General features: G+C 38.2%; 1 protein-coding gene across 1 annotated transcript; it reads right to left on the bottom strand.

The window, feature by feature from the left end:
• Positions 1-20,860: 20,860 nt before the first annotated feature.
• On the bottom strand, positions 20,861-23,640 carry LOC105041918 (zinc finger protein SHOOT GRAVITROPISM 5). Its single transcript, XM_010918988.4, has 3 exons — positions 23,048-23,640; positions 22,504-22,903; positions 20,861-21,872 (listed from the first exon to the last, which is right to left on the bottom strand). The coding sequence occupies exons 1-3, from the start codon at positions 23,178-23,180 to the stop codon at positions 21,104-21,106; spliced, it is 1,302 nt and encodes a 433-aa protein (XP_010917290.1). The 5' UTR covers positions 23,181-23,640; the 3' UTR covers positions 20,861-21,103.
• Positions 23,641-24,290: the final 650 nt, after the last annotated feature.

Below are 24,290 nucleotides of genomic sequence, written 5' to 3' on the forward strand. Positions count from 1 at the left end.
TTATTAGTGATGGTATTAACGATGAAAAATGCCATCGCTAATACTTATTAGCGATGATATTAGCGATGATACTGCCATCTCTAATATTCTTTAAAAATTTTTTATTTAATTTAAAATTAAAAATAAAAATAGAGATAGCCTTAGCAAGGTTTTTTTTATCACTAATAATTATTAGCAATGACATTAGTCACGAAAACACCATCTCTAATATTTTTTAATTTTTTAAAAAAATATAATTTAAAAATTAAAATATAATTAGTGATAGAGTATTGCATCGCTAACACCATTGATAATATTCATATTAGCAACGAGGATATTTTCAAGCCTCATAATTTATTCTACTGTGGAATCCTAAACTATTGTGTCATTCCTCAAGTGACTTCAACACTATAGCCACTTAGATTATGAATCTTCTAATAGGCTATACCAGCTCTTCTATTTCTAGGATTTGAACTATATATATGCCCTCATCTTGTAAAGGATCGACTAGCAAATGGGTCACTACATCTAGAGAAAATCCATCCTCTTTCTCGATAGCATGATGATGGCTATACAATAATATTTCATTGGGCATACCAAAAAATTTATTTTTGTTGAGATGAGATAACAAACCTATCATTAGGCTGTGTAATTGTGCGTAAAAAAGTTTAGGGATAATAATATGGTAAAGGGATAATAGTATGATTTGGGTACCTTGATTTTCAAAGACTTTTGTTATCATAATACTATCTACTTAGAAGAGAAGGTAGGATATAGCCGAGGCCACAAGTCTACACTACCACTATGGCTTAACTGAAGTTGAACTAGATAAATAGGAGTAAGGAATTTAAAGATAAAAGCAGTGATAAATTAATGATGAAGTAGTAAAGATAATGATAAAGTCTGGCTATTTTATTGGTAGAAGTGTTCTTCATTCAGATTACATCTTATATATACAACATGACAAACAATACTGTAACTACAATTTTTAGCGACAACAACCCATGTCTATATCTATCTCTTCTGATAGTTTTAACCACTAAGATTACCACTTTTCCACTCGCTATGCCTTGTTAGCCACCAAGTTCAATAATAGTTCATTCATGGGTGTGATCATACAAACACTAATACCCCAAATCCCATCAAAACTATTTGTTCAGTCTTATGATGTATCATCATCCTTCTAGTCAAGTAATGATCTTTTGTTCAGCATGGCTGACCAGGCCAACTCAACTTCATTCTTCAATCTTTCTAAAAGTTGCTCAATCTTATGATAATCGCACTGGTTCTAATAGGTCCCATGCCTTCTTCTTAACTAGCTTTTTGAGAGGTTGAGAGATATTGAAACTATCGATCTTACTCGTCTCAAGACTTTCTTTGAAATTCCTTTTCAGATCTGGTTTAAACATATTACTGGAGGAATTTCTATGCTTTATAACTTGGTTAACACATATCCCTACACTTTAGGGTTTTATAGATGCATTCATATTTTGTTATAAAAATTATTTTGTGTCTGATATGTTGATATGCATCTATTTATTTCTGTACCTATATCAATATATAGTTGTTTAAAAAATATTATTTATCATTCTTGAAAACAAATAATTTTAAAATTTATAGATCAAGCATAGGAGATCATAGTGTATATACTAAGTAGATTTTTATGGTAAAATATGCTTCAAGAAAATTGCTAATTAACATCATATGCAATATATTACTTGAGCATGATCATGTGCATGATGATTTGATTGCATGTTCGAAATACTTAAAAAGTTATGTCCACCTCATTTGAAAATCCATGAGCATTTGAAATAATTGTTTTCACTATATGATTGAGAAAATTGATTTGGAATAAAAATAATGTTTCTCTATAGTTTGATAGTTTGACTATGATTCAATTCTAGCCTTTTGAGGCTAATTGCTAGCACATTGATATGATTCAATACTAGTTTAGTCATACGGATATGTGTTTAGTTACATATCAATTATATAGGGATCAAGAATTCAAATTACATCTTTTAATTACTCTTTTTTGGATGAGATCATGAGTCATTATAAATATATAATATCAGAGTGGATCTATCCATCGTCTATGTAGAGTAGTAGATATTATTATGTGGGTCCATTTGGGGTACGTTGACCAAAGCCTGGTTATAGTATTTATGATTAGATTTGATGAGATTTGGATCCTTATCCTGATGAGGGAGCCAAGGCTTAAACAAAGGATATGTGATAGCTCATGCTAACATGTGTTAAATCTCATATCAAGTTGGGTACTAGAAAGATCTTAGATACTTATATAGGGCTAAAGAACCAAAGTAATATGTTTGAGCTTACATTTTCAGGTAAGATCTTAAGTTATTACAAATTGTATTATAGCAAATCTAGCCCATGGAAATCATGTGGGCTAGTAAGAGATGTTGTAGCATGAATCTTTTTGAACTAATCACATGCTCATTGAGGTGTTTGTGATTGTATTTAGACCCATAGCCTAAAGAGGATACAATACTTAAATAGGAGGAGTATATGAGATCCCATATACGTGTGTGTCTAGTTCCATATTGGTTATTTTTTTTTCTTAAAGAAAAAGGAGGAAAAATCTATCCAAATTTATTGAGAAAAAAGAGAGTACAAAAGGGCATAGAAGAGAATAGGAGGTCCCCCTCACCTCAACAACATTGAAATTCAAATTTAAAATTTTTCTAGAATCCTAACAATATTTAAAATTTAAATTCTTACATACAAATAGAAATACTAACTTTCAAATTTTAAAATTTAAATTTTAAAAATAAGAGACCTCCTTCATGTTGCCTTCGGAGTAAAGGATCATCAATTGTTAAAAGAGATCATCGATTCAACTTGTCCCATAAGAGAAGAGGAAGGTCCAAACCTAGTCTGTAGCTAAGAGTAGCAGTCTGATGGTTGTTCAATGGCTGGATCTAATCGGTGGCCTAGAGAGGGAAGAATCATCGATAACACCAAAGCACCGAAAGAGAAGATAGAGAGACTTCTATGTGGGGGAAGTAAACTGTTGAGAGGGTTAACCAACATAAGAGAGAAGAGAGGAGGGAGAAATGAGGAGTGGTCCAGACATGGCATCAAGAAAGAAGAAGAAACCCAACAGTTGAGGAATAGAGGGTTCTGACGATGAGACCAATAGTGCGAAAAAAGGGGAGAGAGAGAGAGAAATACAAAGGAGGCATTCGACAACCAAAAGAATAAGAGGTAAAGAGATAGGGGAGGAAGAGGAGCTTCTGGTGGTAGGTCCAATGCTGAGAAGGGTTGGCGAACACCCCAATCCTAGCACAAGGAGAGAAGAAAAGTGGAGAGGGCTTCTACACTACCTTAAGGGAAGGAAAGAAGAGGAAAGAGTGAGAAAGGGAGAGTGGAAGAAGTTTCCAATCAAGAAAATAAAGATCCTTAGGGTCAGAGGAAGGAAGGAGAGAAGAGAGAAAGGTGGAGGAATAGTCGGTGTGGGGCTCGGCCCTGGGGGGTTCTAATGAAAAGAAAGAGGGATAGGGAGCAAGAGATAGGGATATGGATAGGAAAACTAGCTCCCAGCTAGAAAAAATCTCACCAACCATCAAGAAAAGCCGAAGAAGTGATAGAATGGATGATGAGGGGAAGAAGCTCAGCTCCTAATCGAAAATGCCAAGCTCACCACTAAAATGGGCCAGTGAAGAGAGAAAAATAGCAGATGGAAGAATAACTCGGCATCCAACTAGATTGGCTGGCCAACGTCAAAAAATAGGAAGAGAGAAGTAGAGAAGATAGGGAGAGAGAAGAGACATGAAAGGGGGAGGGGGAGGGAGAGAGGAAAAGAGAGAGAGAGAGGAAGGAGAAGAAAGAGGGGCCTGGTAGCCAATCGACATCAACCGGCCATCAGAGAAAGGGGTCCATCAAAGGAGGCCTTGATGCTCGAAGATTAGTGGGAGGAAAAAATTTTCTTAGAGCTTCTCTCTTTAGAAAGGTTAGAGAGAGAAGCTCGCTCATCTTCCTCCATTCCACATAATTGTGAACTAGAGAGATTGTAAAAATTTATGTATTGTCGAAGAATTTAAATAATACCTTCTAGCTAGCCTTTCTAGTGAGATTCTTGATCGTTATAAATAATATTAGAGCAGAATTAACCCACATACCATGTAAACTAGGAAAAATTACAATATGGGCCCTTTTAACATTGGTCACAAGCTAATCATGATGTTTATAATTAAATTTAATAGGATTTAGATCCTTAGCTTGGCAAAGATACTAGGATTTAAATGGAGAGAGTATGTGACTGCTAGTATATATTAAGTTCCATATTTGTTATACACTAGAAAAATCTTAGATATATACTTATATAAGGCTAAGGAATGTAAACAACAAATTTTGACTAATCTTTTAGTGTGAGATCTTAGGTCATTACAAATAGTATCAAAGAAAACCTACCCAATGTCCATGTAAATTAGGCAGCTTATATCTTTTCAGGACAGACCATAAGCCAATTATGGTATTTGTGAAGGATGCTAAGGCTTGAATGGGGAGAGGCATGTGAGACTCCATATTAGCTTGCCTTCAATCCCATATCTAGGAGATCTTAGGTAGTTATATAGCCAAGAAACTTAAATAATACATTTCATCTATTTTTTAGGGTTAATTTCTATATTGTTACAACTACCATCATCTTAGGCTCCACTACAAACTCTATTGCCTAGGGCTACTTGGGCCACCAACCATTAGCAAAGCTAGGACATACTAGCACTAAAGAGAGAAGAGGAAGAAGGGTGAGGTAAGAGAGAAAGAAGGAGAGAAAAGAGAGAGAGCAACAAGGAGAAAAGAAAGATGGGTCCTTTGGCCATAAAGGGCCCAAGAGCCCTAAGGACTGAAAGAAAACCGACAGTTTAAAGCATGCATTTTTTAAAAATTTTGTATAGTGAAAAATACTAGATTAAATATTTTAATCTCCTACATATGCTTTAGATCATATCTAAACTATCTTTTAAAGATCTATGATATAAAATTTTACATACAAAAATCTGATATAAATAAAAACTGCATCGATCACATCGATGCCCTAGATCAGATCTAACCGTTAGATCTAATCAGATGAGTTCAGAACTTATTATTTTTGTATGGATCGATGATCGCCACTACTGATATATATGGTACAAAATTTGTTCTGATGCTGAGTAGCTGCACAGCTCATCCGGTCTTTACAGGTCGTCCACTCGAAGTCTTGATCAGATCATCCTTCTCGAGAGTGCTAGCTCACGCTGAAGGCTCTGGATGGCTGATTTAAGCTCCTTCCTTTGGATCACCTAGACTCTTTTGGATCAAAAGATGGAGCTACATGAGGAGGTAGTAGTGTGAGAGATTGGAACAAAAGACTCTTGTGATTTTTTTTTCTCACACAAAACCTAGAATCGAAACCCTAGAACCCACCCTAGACTATACACCCAAAGAGGAAGGACTCTTCCTCTATTTCTCATGCACAGAAGCCTGCCCCCTCTCTTTTCATGCCCACACTATCTCAAAAGAACTTTTTCATGATAAAATTCAACTCTCTTGTCACACAAAAATGAGAAAAATTTAAGGTGGCATGGAGATGGGATAGGATAAGGATGAGGTGGTTCGAATTAGTTTGAATACAAACTATTTTGAATTCAAACTATTTTGAATTCAAACCAAAACCACTTCATTCTTATCCAAGTGGGATGTCAGAAGAGCTGAGGCATGAAATATTTCTCATGCCATTTCTCTCTCAAATCATCGCACAAAATTCAGCCTTTTAAAGGTGATGGCACCAAGGTAAGGATAAGGATAAGTTTTAATTTGTTTTCAAGTCAAATTCAAACCCTTTGAATTCGAATGATTAACCAAATTTATTCTCATCCAAATAGAACCAGAGAAGAGGCAACAAAACCTTCTGGATGTAAGAAAAAATTTGCATAAAGAAAAAATGGCGCAAAGAAGAGGTGGTGTAGGGTTGGTTCAATTCGAATTCAAATTTGAATTCTTATCCAATTAGGTTCTTAACCCAACTAAATTAGGTTAGACTCAATTAAATCACTAAATCTAATCTAATTAGATAACAAATAGTCTAATTAAATTTTAATCAAATTAAAAATTAATCAAGCTCAAGTTTCGATCAAATCAGGAATCAAACATCCTTAGCGATTAGGTCATCTTATAACCAAATCGGATCAAACCAAATTGAATCTAACTCAATTTGATTTGATCCAAATCTAAATGCTCAATCAAATTGAGCTAATTAGTAATCAATCACTAATCAATACTTCAATAATTATAGAATTAATTTATTATAATTTTTGCATAAGATTAATTATCAATCGAATTGACGATTATACTCTAGAATGATTCTCAATCGTTGATCAACCATATAATCAATCAAAGACTTCTTTTAAGTGTAACCCCATAGGTTCAAACCTAAGTCGATAGTATAGAAATAATTTTTTTATACCAATCAAAATGATCATCTACCAATGGTACCCGATATCCAGATAGGTCAAAAGATTGCAAAGCAACATTCAAGAACCTATTGGCATATGGTTATCGTATAATTCATCTCTTTGATCCAAATGCTCAAGGTGACCTAGAGTTTAACTGTCAACCCAAAAAAGTTATCCATATTATATTTTAAATTTTTAAATCCATCACATGGGTTACCCTGGCCGAGGTTTTACTGAATTAAAATATACTGATGCATTAGCTCCTACTTATTCGGAGGGATCAATTCCATTTTGACTCACACACCAACTTTATAAGTACTTGACTGTATCCAAAAATTTTTCATCACTAAATTAAAAATTCAGATAGTTCGGCACCAAAGCATAGTGAGTTACTTACAAGTGACCCTGGTGATCTCAGATCAGAGGGACACTTATACTCATATCCTTCATGAGTTACTCTTGACAGCAGAGTACTCAATAGTTGATCACGTTCAGTGAGATATACCTTTATATCTTACTTAAATGCTATACCAGTATCTCCGCACTCTTTGATTAAGAGGACAACCAACGCACATGACACACAACGATCTATACTTGATATAGCTATTATCCTAATAATAGCATATCATTTGGTCGTGAATTAAAGTTTAAAGACTAAACAATATATCTTCATATATTGATTCAAATAGTCCTAAAGACTTCATCACAAAACAGGAGTTCAAATAAGATGTACACAAAGTGATGAAAATATCAAATAATATTTATTATTTTAATAATTCATATATAATTACAATAATTAGCTCAACCGTCAACAGGCTGATGATTGATTTTAAAAAATTTTCAACAACTCCCACTTGGACTAAAGCCAATCGGTACAGTATCGTATACCCATTTTTGATTTATAATCTTCGAACTTCTTGACATCAAGGGCTTTAGTAAATGGATCGGTCAAGTTCTCTTTTTCATCGATCTTCTAAAGCTCGACATCACCTCGATGCACGATCTTTCAGACTAAGTGGTAGGGATGCAGAATGTACTTGGTGTACTGATGTGACTTCAATTCATTCGCTTGAGCAATAGTACCAGTACTGTCGCAGTACAACAAGACAGAGCCATCGAGGGAGGATACCACTCCGAGCTCATCGATGAACTTTCATAACCACACAGCTTCCTTCGCAGTATCAGATGTCACGATATATTCTATCTCACAAGTAGAGTCGGCCACGGTGTGCTGCTTGAAACTCTTCTAGCAGATTGCTCCACTATTCAGGATATAAATGTATCCCGATATGCTCTTACTGTCATCATGATTTGATTAAAAATTAAAGTCTATAAACTTCTTAATTTTAAGTCGGATTCTCTGTAGATAAGCCACTGGTCCTTGGTATTTCTCAAATACTTAAGGATGGTCTTTATGATCTTTCAGTAGTTCTCATCTGGATCGGACTGGTATGTGCTCATTACTCCTAGTGAGTATACCACGTCCAGTCTCATACAAGTCATGGCATACGTAATAGATCCCACTATCGAAGCATATAAAATTTTACTCACATGCTCTCTCTCTTGAGGAGTTATCGGACAATCACTCTTCAAGAGAAAAATTCGCTGGCGTATCGGAAGATAGCCTTTTTTGAAATTCTTCATGCTAAACTATTTCAGCACAATATCAATGTACATGGACTGGGATAATCCAAGTAATCTTTTAGATCTATCTCTATAGATCTTCATCTCAAAAATGTAAGATACTTCTCCCAAGTTCTTCATGAAGAACTGTGATGACAGCCAAACCTTTATTTCTTATAATGCAGAGATATCATTTTCGATTAAGAGATATCATCCACATACAAAATAAGAAATACTACCACAGAATTATTAATCCACTTGTATATACAAGGTTTTTCTTCATTCTTAATGAAACCATACATTCTGATCACTTTATCAAAATACATGTTCTAATTCTAAAATGCCTGCTTAAGTCCATAAATGGATCTCTAAAGCTTACACATCTTAGACTCATCTATGGATATAAAATCTTTAAGTTGTATCATATATACATCTTCTTCCAACTCTCTATTTAGGAAGGTTTTGTTTATATCCATTTGTCAGATTTCATAGTTCAGATGTATTGCTATCGCAAGCATAATCTGAATAGACTTGAGCATTGCCACAGGAGAAAATATCTCATCATAGTCAATATCATAATGCTGATGGTAATCCTTGACAACCAAACGGATATTATAGATCTTCACTTTTTTGGTTGTGCCACTCTTCCTTTTGAAGATCCACTTACACCCTATAGATTTTGCCCCTTCAGATGAGTCAACCAATGTCCATATATCATTGACCTTCATGAACTTCATTTCGAATTTCATGGTTTCTAACTACTTATCAAAGTCAGACCTCTGCATTGCATCCATATAGGTGATCGAATCTTCATTATTCTTATGGAGTTCAATAGGATCACCGTTTCGGATCAAGAAATCGTACTATCTGTCTGGTTGACGTGGTACTCTACCGGATCTCTTTAAAGATATCTCTATAACAGATTTCAAGTTTGATCTAATCAAATCTGACTCTATGGATTTACTATATTGTGTCGGTTCTTCTACTAATTAAACTTTATCAAGTTTAATTTTAGAGGCATTAGTTCTTTCTTCAAGAAACTTTTCTTTTCAGAAAGACTGTCCTATTGCTGATGAACACTTTTTATTTATCAGCAAAGTAGAAGTAATATCTCTTAGTCTCTTTTGGGTACCCAATGAGTAGATATTTATTAGATTTAGATTCAAGCTTGTTAGTTTTAAAATGTTTGACATAAACCGAACACCCCCAAACTCTAAGATGGGAGAGTACTGGTTTACGCTCTGTCAATATCTCATGTGGTGTTTTACTTACGGACTTACTCGAAACTTTATTTAGAATATAACAAGCTGACTCAAGTGCATATCTCCAAAAAAAATTGACAGACTTGCAAAGCTCATCATGGACAGAACCATGTCTAATAAGGTTCAATTCTTCCTTTCCGACACACCATTATGCTATGGTGTTCCATGAAGGATCCATTACGAGAGAATTTCATTCTCTTCTAAGTATGTCAGAAACTCACTGGAGAGGTATTCACCTCTTCGATTGGATCGAAGAGTTTTAATACTCTTTCTAGTTTATTTTTCTACTTCATTACAGAATCATTTGAATATTTCAAATGATTTAGACTTATATGTCATTAAATAGACTTGTCCATACCTTGATATAGGCCGTCTGTAAATATAATGAAATAATAATACCTACTTCTGGTACTCATGTTCATGGGTCCACATATATCAGTATGTATCAAACCTAGAACTTCACTGGCTTGCTCACCTTTTCAGTAAAAGGTGATTTGATCATTTTTTCAAGAAGATAGGACTCACAGGTTGGAAGTGATTCACAATCACTAACTTTGAGAATTTTCTCTTGAGTCAATCTGTTTATTTTATTTTATTAACATGACCTAACCTATAGTACTTAAGGTAAATATCAGAGACATCATTAATTCTAAGATGTTTTCTGGACGTATACATTATACTAATAGGTTATGACAATATATAAATTTTATTATTCAATTTTTCATTCATCACATTAACACCATTTATAATGATATTAAAAATATTTTTTTATTAAAATCTTATAACCATACATGGTCAAAAGACCTACAGAAATAATATTCAATAAAAATGAATGATAAAAAGTGACATTTACTAAGAACAATTATATTGGACTTGAATACAAGCTTAATAATCTCTAACACTAGAACTGAAACTGATCTTTCATCTCCAACATCAAAAAATCTTTCATCTTCTTCAAATCTCCTACTGACTTGCAGACTCTGCAACGAATTGTAAATATTAAAAGGGCTTTCGGTATCTAATATCAAAGTAGTAGAATCATAAATTAAGAAATTACAAGGTATTATCATATAATTATCTTGCCTAGTAACAGCTTGCTTCTTTCTTGGCCTGTTCTGATCCAGAAAGATAATGTACTGAGGACAGTTCCTCTTTTAGTACCCTTGCTTCTTATAGTAGAAGTATTCTGCCTAACTCTGATTGGACTTAGGTTTCTTGGTCTGATTGGGCTTGGGTGCCCAAGCACTTTACATTTTCTTCTTATTCTTCTTGTTCTTCTTCTCTTTCTTAAAAGGTCGACGTTTAAAAGAAGACCCTTCCTCCACATTCACCGACTCCTTGTAGAGCTGGTAATCTTTCTCAAAATTCTATAGTAACTCCAGTAAATCATGGTAGTTGATTGCAGGCTTTGTCATTTGATAATGAGTAAAAAAAGAGAGATAGGATTTAGGCAAAGAGTTAAAAATGGCATCCTTCTCCAACTGCTCATACAGGAGAAAGTTGAGCTTACTCAAGTGCTCAATCATCTCGATCATGTACAGTACATGATCAGTGACTGATGTCCTTTCTCTCATTCGAGCGTTAAAGATGGTACAACTTATCTTGTGCCTCTCAACATCATCGGGCATGCCAAAAGAGTCGTTCAATATTTGCAACGTATCCTGTGGTTGAGCACTCTCAAATCTATGGCTGAACTCATCATTCATTACTGCCAGCATAATGCAACGAACCGTAGTTCGGTCGTTGAGCTACTTCTGATAAGTGTCTCGGATCGTACTGCGGGCATTCGAAGCTAGCTCCTTGAATGTCGGATCTGTCAGCATATACAAGATCCATTCGTGCTCCAGAACTATTTTTAGTTTTTGATACCATCTATCAAAATTGGACCCATTAATTTATCATTATCCAATAGTGATCGGAGCAATAAGGTAGTGGCCATAACTACAAAAAGAAAAGCTAAAATCTAGTTAGTATATGAATTGATTAAGTCTAAAGATATGGACTTTAGTCTAAAGATTTTCTTACTATTTTATTCAAATTGGTAGCCTCTACCTTCAATTCAAGAAATTACACTAATTCCTTAGTAGGTACCTGAATCCTCACAGACTGCACATGGGTCCGAGTATGGCTCGACCAACCCCTATGCACTCATGGATAGATTCTTAATCAACATTTTATCAAATAATTTTTAGCAATTAATTTTATCTCAAACACCTCTTCAGCAGGCGTGTGGCACCTCTTCTGAAAGTTCTGGTTAGATCCGACCATTAATATGTCAAAATTTAGTATATCTGACAAATAAGTGAATAGATCCGAGTGTGGCTTGGCCAACCTAACTATTATTAGAAAGACACAATTAAATCAATATGTTATGAATGATAATTTCGACAGTCAGATAAGCACCAGATGTATGGCGCCTCCAATGATCATCCAAACTGTTGGACCTATTATCATCTAACTTAATGGGAGGCTATGATCTAGTTATCACCATAACTATTTTATTTTTAGAGACCTAATAATTTTAGAAGATTTAATTAGATGAAATGAAAGATGAGATAAGATTTGATCAGTTAATCTTAATTCTTTTACTGATTTCATCAAGTTAGATCAAAGAAGATTAGGTATAAGCTAGTCCAATCAACCAGTCATAAATCCTCCCACTGACTTCATCAAGTCATGAAGAGGATTATAGACAAGTTAAACTAGAGACACCAAAATTAGTCATATTAATTTCCTAATTAGCATAGGTCAACCCCAATCATTAAGTGATTTGATCAAAATATAATTGACCACATTGGTCAGATAAGTGAGATCGGTGGGAGGGATATGTCATTAACTCATCATAGGCTCAATCTATATGAGTAGCTCCCAATTAATAACCATTGATTAAGACTACCATACTTATCTTAGACACCAACTGATTAGTCAGTTTTAATTTGATCAACTTATAGACTTGGGTTCGACCACAGAGCTATGATCAAGGTCCATCTTAATCTAATCAAAGATATGGATTCTAACCAACTACAACTATTGAGAATTGATTAAGATCAGAATTAATCTAATCAAAATTAACTATTAATTTGATTTAATTAATTACTAATATAGTCTATTATCAATGATTTCTAATCCTAGGTCTAACCCAGTTAAATGGACTTGACTCGAGCTAACCCATAAACCCATGAATTATGAAATTTATGCCTTAGATTTTTGATTCTCAAATTTAGATTACTTAATTCTCAATTAAGTTTTGAGCTAACATGAGTTGGGATTTGATATTTGAAAATAGTTTTAAATTTTATAAAATATTTTTACAAACTGTTATACAATCAAATAAACTTTAATTTCAGATCTAACATATAATATATCAGATCTAAAATAAAAATTTTTAATTTTTTTTGTTGTTCATCTTCATGAAAAAGATCACGCAATATCTCTACACGTCACAGTAGAACTCTATCGAATGGGAGGAAAGGGCCATAAAATCCTACTTGTTCCTATAACCGGCTATAGAGATTTATCCAATTCGATTACTGCACTACTTAGATTCTAGATTAATTATTTAGATCTAATCTAAACAACTAAAATTAGATTATATATAAAATATTCATGTTAAAAGTAATGAAGCTCTAATACCATTTGAAAGAAAACTGACAGTTTAAAGCATGCATTTTTTTTAATTTTGCATAGCAAAAAATATTAGATTAAATATTTTAATCTTCTACACATGCTTTAGATTAGATCTAAACTATCTTTTAAAGATTCATGATATAAAATTTTGCATACAAAAATCTGATATAAAGAAAAACTGCATCGATCATATTGATGCTCTAGATCAGATCTAACCATTAGATGTAATCAGATGAGTTTAGAACTCATTATCTTTGCACGGATCAATGATCGTCACTGTTGATAGGCATGGTATGAGATTCTTTCTGATGTTGAGTAGCCGCACAGCTCGTCCGACCTCTACAGGTCATCCACTGGAAGCCCTTATCAGATTGTCATTCTCGAAAGTGCTAGCTCGCACCGAAGGCTCTGGATGGCTGATTTACGCTCCTTCCTTTGGATCATCCAGACTTTTTTGAATCAAAAGATGGAGCTACATGAGAAGGTGGTAGTGTGGGAGATTGGAACAAGATACTCTTGTGTTTTTTTTTCTCATACAAAATCTAGAGCTGAAACCCTAGAACCCACCCTAGACCTCACGCCCAAAGAGGAAGGAATCTTCCTCTGTTTCTCACGCACAAAAGCTTGCCCCCTCTCTGTTTCACACCCATACTATCTCAGAAGAAGTTTTCCATGATAAAATTCAACTCTCTTGTTGTACAAAAATGAGAAGAATTTAAGGTGGCGTGGAGATGGGATAGGATAAGGATGAGGTGGCTCGAATTAGTTTGAATTTAAACTATTTTAAATTCAAACTAAAACCACTTCATTCTTATCCAAGTGGGGCATCAGAAGAGCTGAGGCATGAGATATTTCTCATGCCATTCCCCTCTCAAATCATCATACAAAACTCAGCCTTCTAAAGGTGATGGCGTCAAGGTAAGGATAAAGATAAGTTTTAGTTTATTTTCAAGTCAAATTCAAATCTTTTGAATTCAAATAATTAATCAAATTTATCCTCATCCAAATGAAACTAGAGAAGAGGTGACAAAACCTTCTAGGAGTGAGAAAAAATTTGCATAAGAACTTTTCTTACGTGAAGATAAAATGGCGCAGAGAAGAGGTGGCGCAGGGTTGGTTCAATTCGAATTCTTATTCAATTACATTCTTAACCCAACTAAATTAGGTTAGATCTAATTAAACCACTGAATCTAATCTAATTAGATAATAAATAATCTCAATTAAATCTTAATCAAATTAAAAATTAATCAAGCTCAAATTCTGATCAAATCAAAAATTAAACACCCTTAGCGATTAGGTCATCTTATATCTAATCGGATCAAACAAAATTAAATTTAATTTAATTAGATTTGATCCAAATCTCAATGCTCAATCAAATTAAACTAATTAGCAATCTAATCACTAATCGATCTTTTAATAATTAGTGAATTAATTTATTATAATTTTTATATGAGGTTAATCATCAATCGAATTGATGATCATATCCTAAAATGATTCTCAATCATCAATCAGCCACATGATCAGTCAAAGACTTTTTTTAAGTGTGGCCCCATAGGTTCAAACCTAAGTCAGTAACACAGAAACAATCTTTCTATACCAATCAAAGTGACCATCTAGTAATGGCACCCAATGTCCGGATAGGTCGAAAGATTGTAAAACAACGTTTAAGAACCTATTGGTATATAGTTACCGTATAATTTATTCTTTTTACCTAAATGCTTAAGGTGATCTAAGATTTAACTGTCAACCCTGAAAAAGTCATCCATATTGTATTTTAACTTTTCAAATACATCACATAGATTATCCCGATCGAGATTTTACTGAATTGAAACACACTGATACATTAGCTTCTACTTATTAGGAGGGGTCAATTCCATCTTAACTCACATACCGACTTCACAAGTACGTGACTATGCTCAGAAATCTTTCATCACTGAATTAAAATTTAAGTAGTCCGGCATCAAAGCACAGTGAATTGCTTGCAAGTCACCATGATAATCTCAGATTGGAGTGACACTTATATTCATATCTTTCATGAGTTATTTTTGACAGCAGAATGCTCAGCAGTTAGTCACATTCAGTAAGATGTATCCTTATGTCTTACTTACATGCCATACTAGTATCTCCATACTCCTTGGTTAAGAGGACAATCAACGTACATGATACATAATGATCTATACTTGATATAGTTATCATCCTAATAATAGCATATCATCTGATTGTAAACTAGGATTTAAGGACTAAATGATATATCCTCCTATATCGATTCAGATGGTCTTAAAGACTTCATCACAAAATAGGAGTTCAAATAAGATGTACACAAAGTGATGAAAAAATTAAATAATATTTATTATTTTAATAATTTATATATAATTATAATAATTAGCTCAATCGTCAACAGACTGATGATTGACTTTGGGACACAATTCCCAACAAGAGCAAGGGTGGCGATGATGAAACTAGAGTTAGGGTTTTGGGTGAGCATGAAAGACAAGCATCCCTCTTAAACCTATTCAATTGCTAGACAATTTGCCTAGCCTGCTCAAGCCCAATGAGTTTCAAACAAGCCAAAGCCTAGAATTTAAGACTAGCGAGCCAAGCTGAGTTTAAAATTTGAGCATATCCATTAGCCGATGGGTCATACTTAAAATTACATCAGCCTATCCTGACATTTATATAAATATATAATATATATAGCCCATCCATCTATACCTGGTTTGATGACCTTGCCCATTTGAACTAAAATAGCAATGGTTCACTTGATTAATGGAAGAATGAGAACATTAGGGTTGTTGTCACCTCATCTCCCATAGCTACCAATAGTGCCATCCCCTCTTAAAAGAGGGTTCTCGTCTTCTCCAAATCCACCACCACAGCTACCAATGGTGCCATCACCTCTTGGAAGTCCTGATTGTCCTCTACGTTCAAGACTAAAGCAAGGGATCTAGGTGGACAACTTGGCCACCAAGGACAAGATGAAGGTCATGGTGACCAAGGTATTGTGGCAATTGATCAAGAAAAACTCGACCATCTTTAAGAGCAAGTACCAAGTTTCGCACCCTCTTTTACTTCACCATAATCCTTATTGGGTGGATGTCTGGCCAGGACACCACCTTTCGTACCTTTTCGATACCGCGTGATGCAGAAAGAAGAAAAAAGAAATGAACAGAAAATAATCAAATATGTAGATCAGTCAAAAAAAAGCTCACCTCTACTGGACATGCAAACTTCATTATGAGAAAAAAAAAATTACAAGAAGAGTTCTCACCCTCGACCCTCATACACCCAATTTCTCTCTCACAGAAAGTTCTCCCTTACAAAAGCTCTCTCTTGGAAGACTCCCCTGAACCCCTGAAGCAATCACTATCCGCTGTTCAGAAGCCTCCTTGAAGCTTCTCCTCTCAGCACCATGCCTTCTCTCTCTTCACGGGCTTTCAATTTTTCATGCGAAGCTGTCTGCGTCTGCGTACATCAGACCAACAGACCACTTGGGTTCTTCTCCCATGAAAAACCAAAACCACCACAGCATCTGCTCATTGTTCATGGCCTTTTAAAGGCCTTAAACCCAATTAGAACCATATCAGGAGTCCTAATCAGGCCCATCAAGCTTTCTATCCATTGGATCAACACCGGGAACTACCCATGCCCTCCGATCGCACATTGGTCTACAAAATAATAACGTGGACCGCACGAAATGCATGAAAAATGCACAAGTGGTCCGCGCAATCGGTTGTGGACCACCCGATCCATCATGGATTAGAGAATCAGGTTGCTGAAACCACCGCATGTGTGCACGTGGGCCTGGGTCGGCCCATGCTCGGGCTGCACCATGCTCGCCCGCACGTGGGCTGCACCCCACACCGGGCCGCTTGCTAGGCCACGCCTTGCACGCCCAGCCTGTGTGCGGCCACACCTGGACCACTCCACCGACCGCTGGTGGTCCTCCATCACTCTGGATTCCATGCCATCTTCAATCGCGCGTATCTTGACCGTCCGGACTCCGTTTGAGGTGATCATGATTTTGTTGGATTTTATTTGTCATCGCAGATTTTATTGTGGGCTCAATATGGATCAAATCTTGAGACATCAAATCCTAACAATCTTTATCTCGACTCGATATTTGACCTCCTCCTAACTTCGAGAGCTTCTGGATCTACTCGCCCCTATGTCTTGGGACAATCGCTTGCTGATCATGGATGGACAAACATGAGAGTCAAGCCAGATCGCTCGATCTTATCTCCGTTATATGCTATTCTCCTCCTGACCTGAGACCTACTTAGGACATCATCCTGCGGCAATAGGAATCTCACCTTGTGACATCACCTCTCGTCCTCTCGAGTCTCCTATCTCGTGCCCGATCCACCTCCATCTGGAGCTCTACCTCGCTCTGGACTCCTTCTGGCTCCTGAAGCTCCACCTCGCACTAGACTCTCCATCAGGTAATAATGTCCTCTCCTCTTCTTTTTCCCTCCAGTACAATCCTATCACCGTATAGCACCTTCAGGATTCCTCCACAGCTACTATCCTGTAGCCTCTCGAATCCAGTCTACTCAATGAGATAAGATTTCGTCTGAAATCGGGTATGTATCAAACCTTCCTCAATCTCCTCACTGCATCGTCATATGTCCTCCAGCTGACCATCCCGATACCTCTAATCGCACAGCTTGATCCTTCCAGTAGATAAACAGTGCCTTCACTATTCTCTAGAAAGTCAAACTACTCCTCTCTACAACATACATGATATGTGCATGCAGAATCTAAAATCCATTACTGGAAAGAAGTAGATACCTCGTCAGATATCTCCAGGACATCTATCTCTGAATCGCTACTGACCGTCGCCACAATAGTCATCGTTCAATTTTTAAGTTGAAAGTAATCTCTAACTAGATGCCTAACTCGTCACACCAATAACACCTGATCTTGCTCAAATCCCTCCTGAACTTGGACCGCCCTCGTCACAATCTTCTGTCGCTTCGTCTATCACCTCCTGCTCCTCCAGAAGCTATCAAAGCTGAGCTACCGTCACCTGAGCTTGAAGCTTGGTTCTCTCTCCTAAGAAATTTATTCTGGAGTATCGCCGCGGTGACCTCGTCCATCTTGATGGTGCTCTTCCCCACTAGAAGAGTAGTCACCAAAGACTCATCGAAGGAAAAAGCAACGTCAGCAAAATCAACACCCTGATCTTCTCCTCAATATTTTCATCAATACTGAGAAGGTCGGTGAGGATCTTATCGAAGTGACTTAAATGCTCCTGCACGCTCTGTCCCTCAGCTATCCGCAGCTGGTAAAACTGCTTTCAGAGAAAAAAAATGTTGATGAGAGATTTCATCATGTACAACTCCTTGAGCTTCGACCATAATACCATCGGAGAAGTCTCGCTAAGCATATGGATCACCACCTCATCTGCTAGGTATATGCGGATGGTACTCACCGCCTGTATCTGTAGCCGTTTTCAATCCCGCACCTCCATAGTGGTCGGCTTCTCCTCACATAAGAGAGTATCAAATCAATCCTTGTTGGATGAGCACGTCCTTCACTCTTGCCTGCTACAAGGAGAAATTGCGCTTTCCATCAAACTTATTGATCTCCATCTTGATTGATCCTATCTTCTCCATCTTCAGTCTTACTCACCATCACTGCAATTTGCATCCTTGTACCGCCTGGCTCTGATATCACTTGTTGGGTGGATGTTTGGCCAGACGTCCACCCAACAATCCTCGAGAAAGCTCCGATGATATGCACTACACTCTATCATGGCCCTCACGAAGATCACTCACATCACTAAGCACAACCCTGACCTTCGTTGCTTTGCTTCCAAGCCTACCTTATTGGCTGCAAAGGTAGCTATCACCCAGCTCCTCCAAATCACTAACAAGGGCATCTTTAGTAAGCTTCTGATTTCTAGCATGATTGCTCGAGTTCCTATCAAGAACCTTCTGTGTCACAAAGATAAGGATCATCATTCCAAATTTCCTCCATGCTGAGCATTCCAAGGCCTACGCCACCCTCTTCAACAATCACATCTCTCCACCACCAATGAAGAATGGACACTGGCATGAGCACTGGACATGACTTATCAAGAAGAGGGCCTCGAGTCCCAGAGAAGCAAGGAAGGTAGTCAACAGCAATAGCTACCGATTGAAAGAGTGAACCAGAGCATTCAAAGGCCATCATCAAAGCTGAAGTAGCGAAGCACCTTGTCTACCTGGTGTATTTGGGGGAATAGGTTTAAGAAGTCTTAGGCCTAGTCCAAAAGCCTGGAGCTTAATGAGTAGCGGGCTCAAGCATGGGAAGCATACCCTAATGCTAAGCTGGGCCGAGCCAGGGTGACTTGGTTACCTTCGATTATGCCCAGCTTGCCTAATGAACAAGTCTAGTTTCTATCTAAAAAATATCTAGAGAGAGAGAGAGAGAGCATTAATTAACTTTCTTGAGCTCTCGTTGATATCATGGTTTTTCTTTTTCTTTTTTCTTTTCAAATGCTATGCTATACTGCATATTTCAATTTTAGGTTATGGCGGTGCCCTTTCATGAGTATTCTTTTGTAAATAGATCATGTATATTAGATATAACAAACATAATTGAAGACTTTTCTAGTCTTAAAGTTCTCAAACATAACTATATAGGATTTTGCTACGCTAGGTTATATAATTCAAGAAATTTAAGCTAGTCAGGAAAAAGCCAACCGAACCTCTTCACACTACTTCACAACAATAAGACGTATAGCTACATCAACTCCTACTTTGCGTATGAAACCTCTAGTGAGACAGGAGAGGAAGCCAAAGAAAAAGGCTAAGAACAGCCGCACTCCAAGGGTCCACAACAAAGGCCTATTGGGTCTTGACCTACTCTCTGAACCCGAAGGTACTACCACGTCCTGCCCTGTGCCAGCCCACACGAGAGAGTTCAGTAGTGCATTCACTGCGGTGAAAAAGTGAGAAGAAAAGGTTAAAGAGAAAGGAGAGTTAACAGCGGGGAGAGAGAAAGAGAGAGGCTTTACTAAGAAACGGAGAAAGAGGGAGCTCACGTTTCCCGAGGAAAGCAAGGAGCACGAGGAAAACCCCATCGGACTGCCATGGGAGACCGCGTTCCCTTCCTGGGTTTTCTAGCTGTTGCTACTGCTTCGGTTGTAGCGGCGAAGGGTTCAGCCACCACAAGTCCACAGAAAAATCCACACGTTAAGGCCACCCGTGTAGTGTGTCAACTCTTTAAAAGGAAGGACGCTGGTCTCCTCGCTCACCACCTGCCGCTGCTCTGATTCTCTCACGCATATAGAGAGAGAGTGTGTGGCACTGAAAACCATGCCTCTGATATTTTGTTTTTCTACATGATATCTTTATGTAAATCAAATATGCGAGAGAAATATTATATATTTGAATGAGAAGAGACCAAAAGCACTGAAAAGTGCCAAGGCAGCATGCCCTTCACCCCAGACCTCTCTCTCTCTCTCTCTCCCCCCACACACATTGTGGACTGGTAGTGGTATTGCTGCAGCTTCCACTGTTGTGATGGTTGTTAAGCCCTTTAAGATCACTAGTGCATTTGGGTCAGTACCCAGTTTGCTATTATTTGCGTTCCCCCACTCTCACTCTTCCTCTAAGGAAGTTGCAGCATGAAAGAGTTGCACGAAAACAATATAACTCATATTAGAGAGAACGGAAGGGAAAAAGAGAGGAAGGCATAAGAGAGAGAGAGAGAGGGAGAAGAAGAGAACAAAAGGCGAGCACCAACCAGCTTATGTTAATCTCCTTGCATGTTTAATAATTTGTTTTAAGAAAGCCAAAATATTTATCTAAGTCATAACAACATAAACGGATATGCGGTTTCAAATACGTGATTAGAGATCTTCTGGCCAGCGCAGCTATTTAGAGATGCAGACATTCTTCTAGAGAGAGAGAGAGAATTTAAGATTGCATGAGGATTTTTCTAATATATTTCGGTAATCTTTGCAAATTACAAGCCCACCCTAAGAGATTCTAATACAAAAAGAAAGGGGTAAGCCATCATAAAATCATCATCGTCAAAAGAAAAAGGGACAACATAAAACATTCCATGTCACAAGACCCCTTGAAATTTTGAAAATCCAAACATCACTATACCTAATTACATGACCCAGTATACTCAAAAGAAAGAGATTTGGGTTGAAATAGATATTAGCAACTATGTGCTAGAAATCTTTTGCAGCTGGTTCTGGTCATCATTCTCCTCCTCACCTTCGGTCACCACCGAAGACATATAGCTCGCAACTAGAGAATTCTCATCAGAGGCCATGATAGGCTTGGCGTGGAACTGCTGCTTGCAAGCATAGCATGTAATCTGGAGCAATGTCGAGTTGATTTGCTTCACTGCATGCTCCCTAAGAGCATGCGCTCTATTAATCTCCACCTGCGCTTGATGCCTTATTCTCTTAGCATTCGCGAATTCTTGCTCAGCCAATTCTATTTGCCGCTTTGCTTGCTGCCTCGCCTCATCTGCCAATGCCTTCTCGGCCATTGCTAGCCTTAGTTGCTCTCTTGCCTCCTCCTTGAACCTCACAGCGGCCGATCCTGGCTCCTCAGGAGGTGCCCGATCACCGCCGGGGCCGATGGAGAGCTGCAATTTGGTGGCATGTGCTTCGTGGGAGGTAGGAGAGAGTATGGGTGAGGGGAGGCTTGTGGACTTGGTATTGGATGGGGGTAGAAGCTGGAGCTCAGTGTGGTGGGTGCGGCGATGATCAGACTGAGGGGAGGGAATTTGGTCATTGTGGAGGAAGATGGTGGCCAGATTCGGCATTGGCAGGCCAGGCCAGCCTGCTTGGCTGAAGTTGGTGTCGCTCGATCGGCTCGGGCTTGACGCAGTCCTTGATAGGCATGCAGGCTGGAGTGTCTGAAGCTCGGCTCTGGCTCGGCCGGCATTGCATGCGTCTTGGTGCTCTATGAAGCTCTCCACCCTGCGGTAACAAAATTTGATGCCAAAGTGGAAGTAGTCAAACAGATTATTTTGTTAATCAGTGCTTGTCGGCGAAATGAAAAGAATAAATAATTTCATCCTAACATTAGGAGGGTAAGAGGCTGGCCATGGAGGGAGAAGAAGGATTTAGATATGAGGATCACAAAATTTTGGATCCAAAATATGCATATTAAATATATAGCATGACCAAGATAAAACAAATAAAAGAGACAAGGAGATGATCAAAATCAGATGTTGGGCTCCGGGTTCATGGACACATTAATTGGGACTGAAATCAAAGCAAAGATGAAAGCAACCAATGGAAGCAGGTGTCGGGAATTGTGTCCTGATCTCTTCGTTGCCCAATGCTACTTTGCTTTTTTCTGATCAAGAACTTGAAGGAATTGATGGGAAAGAAATGAAATCATGCCCTCAGAAATCTAGTCTCGTCTCTGGAGTTTGTGACCAGAAAAATTAAGCTATTGTTAGCAAAACAATACAACAAAATCCACTTTGGCACTCGTTTCATCCCAAGATAAACTCTTCCTACCATTATTTTCTTTTGACACAAAACAAACAAAAAAGTTATAAATTAATCACAGTTTAAATATGGCTCAAGAATTTATTGGCACCTGGAGAAGACACGGCCACAGTCACAAGAATGGCCACGGGTGCCGCAGGTCTTGAGGTGGGCCTTGTAGTCGGACTGGACGGCGTAGGCCTTGGAGCACTTGGCGCAAACCCACTGCCGGTGGTTGCTGTGCTTGCGCCGGAAGTGCTTCTTGATGCCGACGAGGTCGCCGAGGGCGTGGCAGGGGTCGTGGTGCAGGCAGCTCGACTCGGGGCAGACGAAGACCCGCTTCCGCACCTCGGTGGCCTCCCGCTTCAGCAGCTTCCATGGCACCTTGTGCCGCCGCCGGTGCATCTGCAGGTTCTGGTCGCGCTGGAATCCCTGGTTGCAGATCTCGCAAACATATCGATCCGACTCCAGCAATGTTCTCGGCGACAGGGATACCACCTCGGCGTCAGGGTCTAGCATTCACCACCACCCACATCAACACCCAATTAGGCCAACAAAGATGATACAATTCTTTATGAAAAAAAAAAGAGAGAAACTACAGTAATGACACAAAGTAGTGACCAGTGTTCATGACATATGTGGGTTTTTATTCATACCTGGAGTGCCGGCCGGCCTTCTCTTTTTCTTGGTCGTATTGACATTACACAATGGAGGGAAGGGTTCAGGAGGGATGGAGGAGGTGTTGATGCTGAGAGGTTGCGGCGGAGCTGGTGAAGGAGGGTCCAACATCTTCCCTATTTCTATCTAGCTTGGTTAATTCAAATCTATGGTTTTTTTCTCGCTATGTGAAGCTATGTACATGGTTCATGGAATAAGGTGTGGGGATTAGGGAATGGATCCGTTCTTTGGCAATATGAGGTGAGGGGATACAGATTAAAAAGAAAAAAAAAAAAAGATAGAATTAATACAGCTGGAGATGAAGAAAAGGTCTCTCTAAGATTTTCTCTTTTTTCCTTTTTTGGTTGGGGGGAGGGGGGGGAGGGGGGGTCTCAGTTTGGAACAGTTCTCTCTCACACACAGGGAGTCAGCTTTCTCACAGCTTTAGGTTTAGCAGCCTTCTTTGAGATTTTATGGAGTGGGCTGCTGGAAGGGATGGTGGTGTTGGGGCTGGAGTTGTTCTTCTAAGGGAGTGAGGGGTACTGGTAATACTACCAATAAATAAAACATTGGCTGAGAGAGGGAGAGAGAGAGAAGGAGGGGGGACGGGTTGAAACTTGAGCCCACCACAAAGAGGCCTGGAGAGAGAGAAGGAACATCCCCACAAAGAAACAAAGGCCCTTATAATTTCATCACCATCAGTAAATTGCATGCATTAATGCAGGCCTGTCCCCAAATACACGTGAGTTCCCTCTCCATCTCTCTGTCTCTCTCCAACCTTCACTACGGGTAGGCTACAGCTAATTGTGCTGCAACTACTGGTGCTACTCCTCTCTCATCTATTTCTATATACAAAAAAAAAAAGAGTATATTGTATGTATGATCCAGTGCTTGGATTCGAGGGGTGACTTTTGGTCTACCTACGTACATCGCCCTCCTGTAAATGCCAGCACATGTTTCACCTCCTGGCTAAGGTACTCCATTCCTTTAATAAAACGTTTCCGTGGAGGAAAATAACTGAATTATTCTTGTGATCCGTGGAGATGTGGTCATTCTTGGTCTTGGATCCATAGCTATCACCTCTCTCTCTACTTTTGTCTTTCTTGCTCGAGTTTGGAAATGCTTGAGAAGTAGGCTTAAAATGATTGCTTGGACGCAGCAAGGGTACATAATAAATTTTTTTCCCGGTATTTGGAGTTTCATAGCAATTTGCCATAGGGAAAATTCCTCCAATGTTTTTTT

The sequence above is a fragment of the Elaeis guineensis genome, chromosome 3 (genome assembly GCF_000442705.2).
Source record: "Elaeis guineensis isolate ETL-2024a chromosome 3, EG11, whole genome shotgun sequence".
NCBI lineage: Eukaryota > Viridiplantae > Streptophyta > Magnoliopsida > Arecales > Arecaceae > Elaeis > Elaeis guineensis.

Bases quoted from the DNA above. Each gene is read 5' to 3' on its own strand.
- LOC105041918 (XM_010918988.4), bottom strand. From the start codon at position 23,180: ATGTTGGACCCTCCTTCACCAGCTCCGCCGCAACCTCTCAGCATCAAC. The intron at 22,904-23,047 runs GTATGAATAAAA...GGTGAATGCTAG, and splicing joins AAGGCCGGCCGGCACTCCAG to ACCCTGACGCCGAGGTGGTA. The intron at 21,873-22,503 runs GTGCCAATAAAT...TTGTTACCGCAG, and splicing joins TGTGGCCGTGTCTTCTCCAG to GGTGGAGAGCTTCATAGAGC.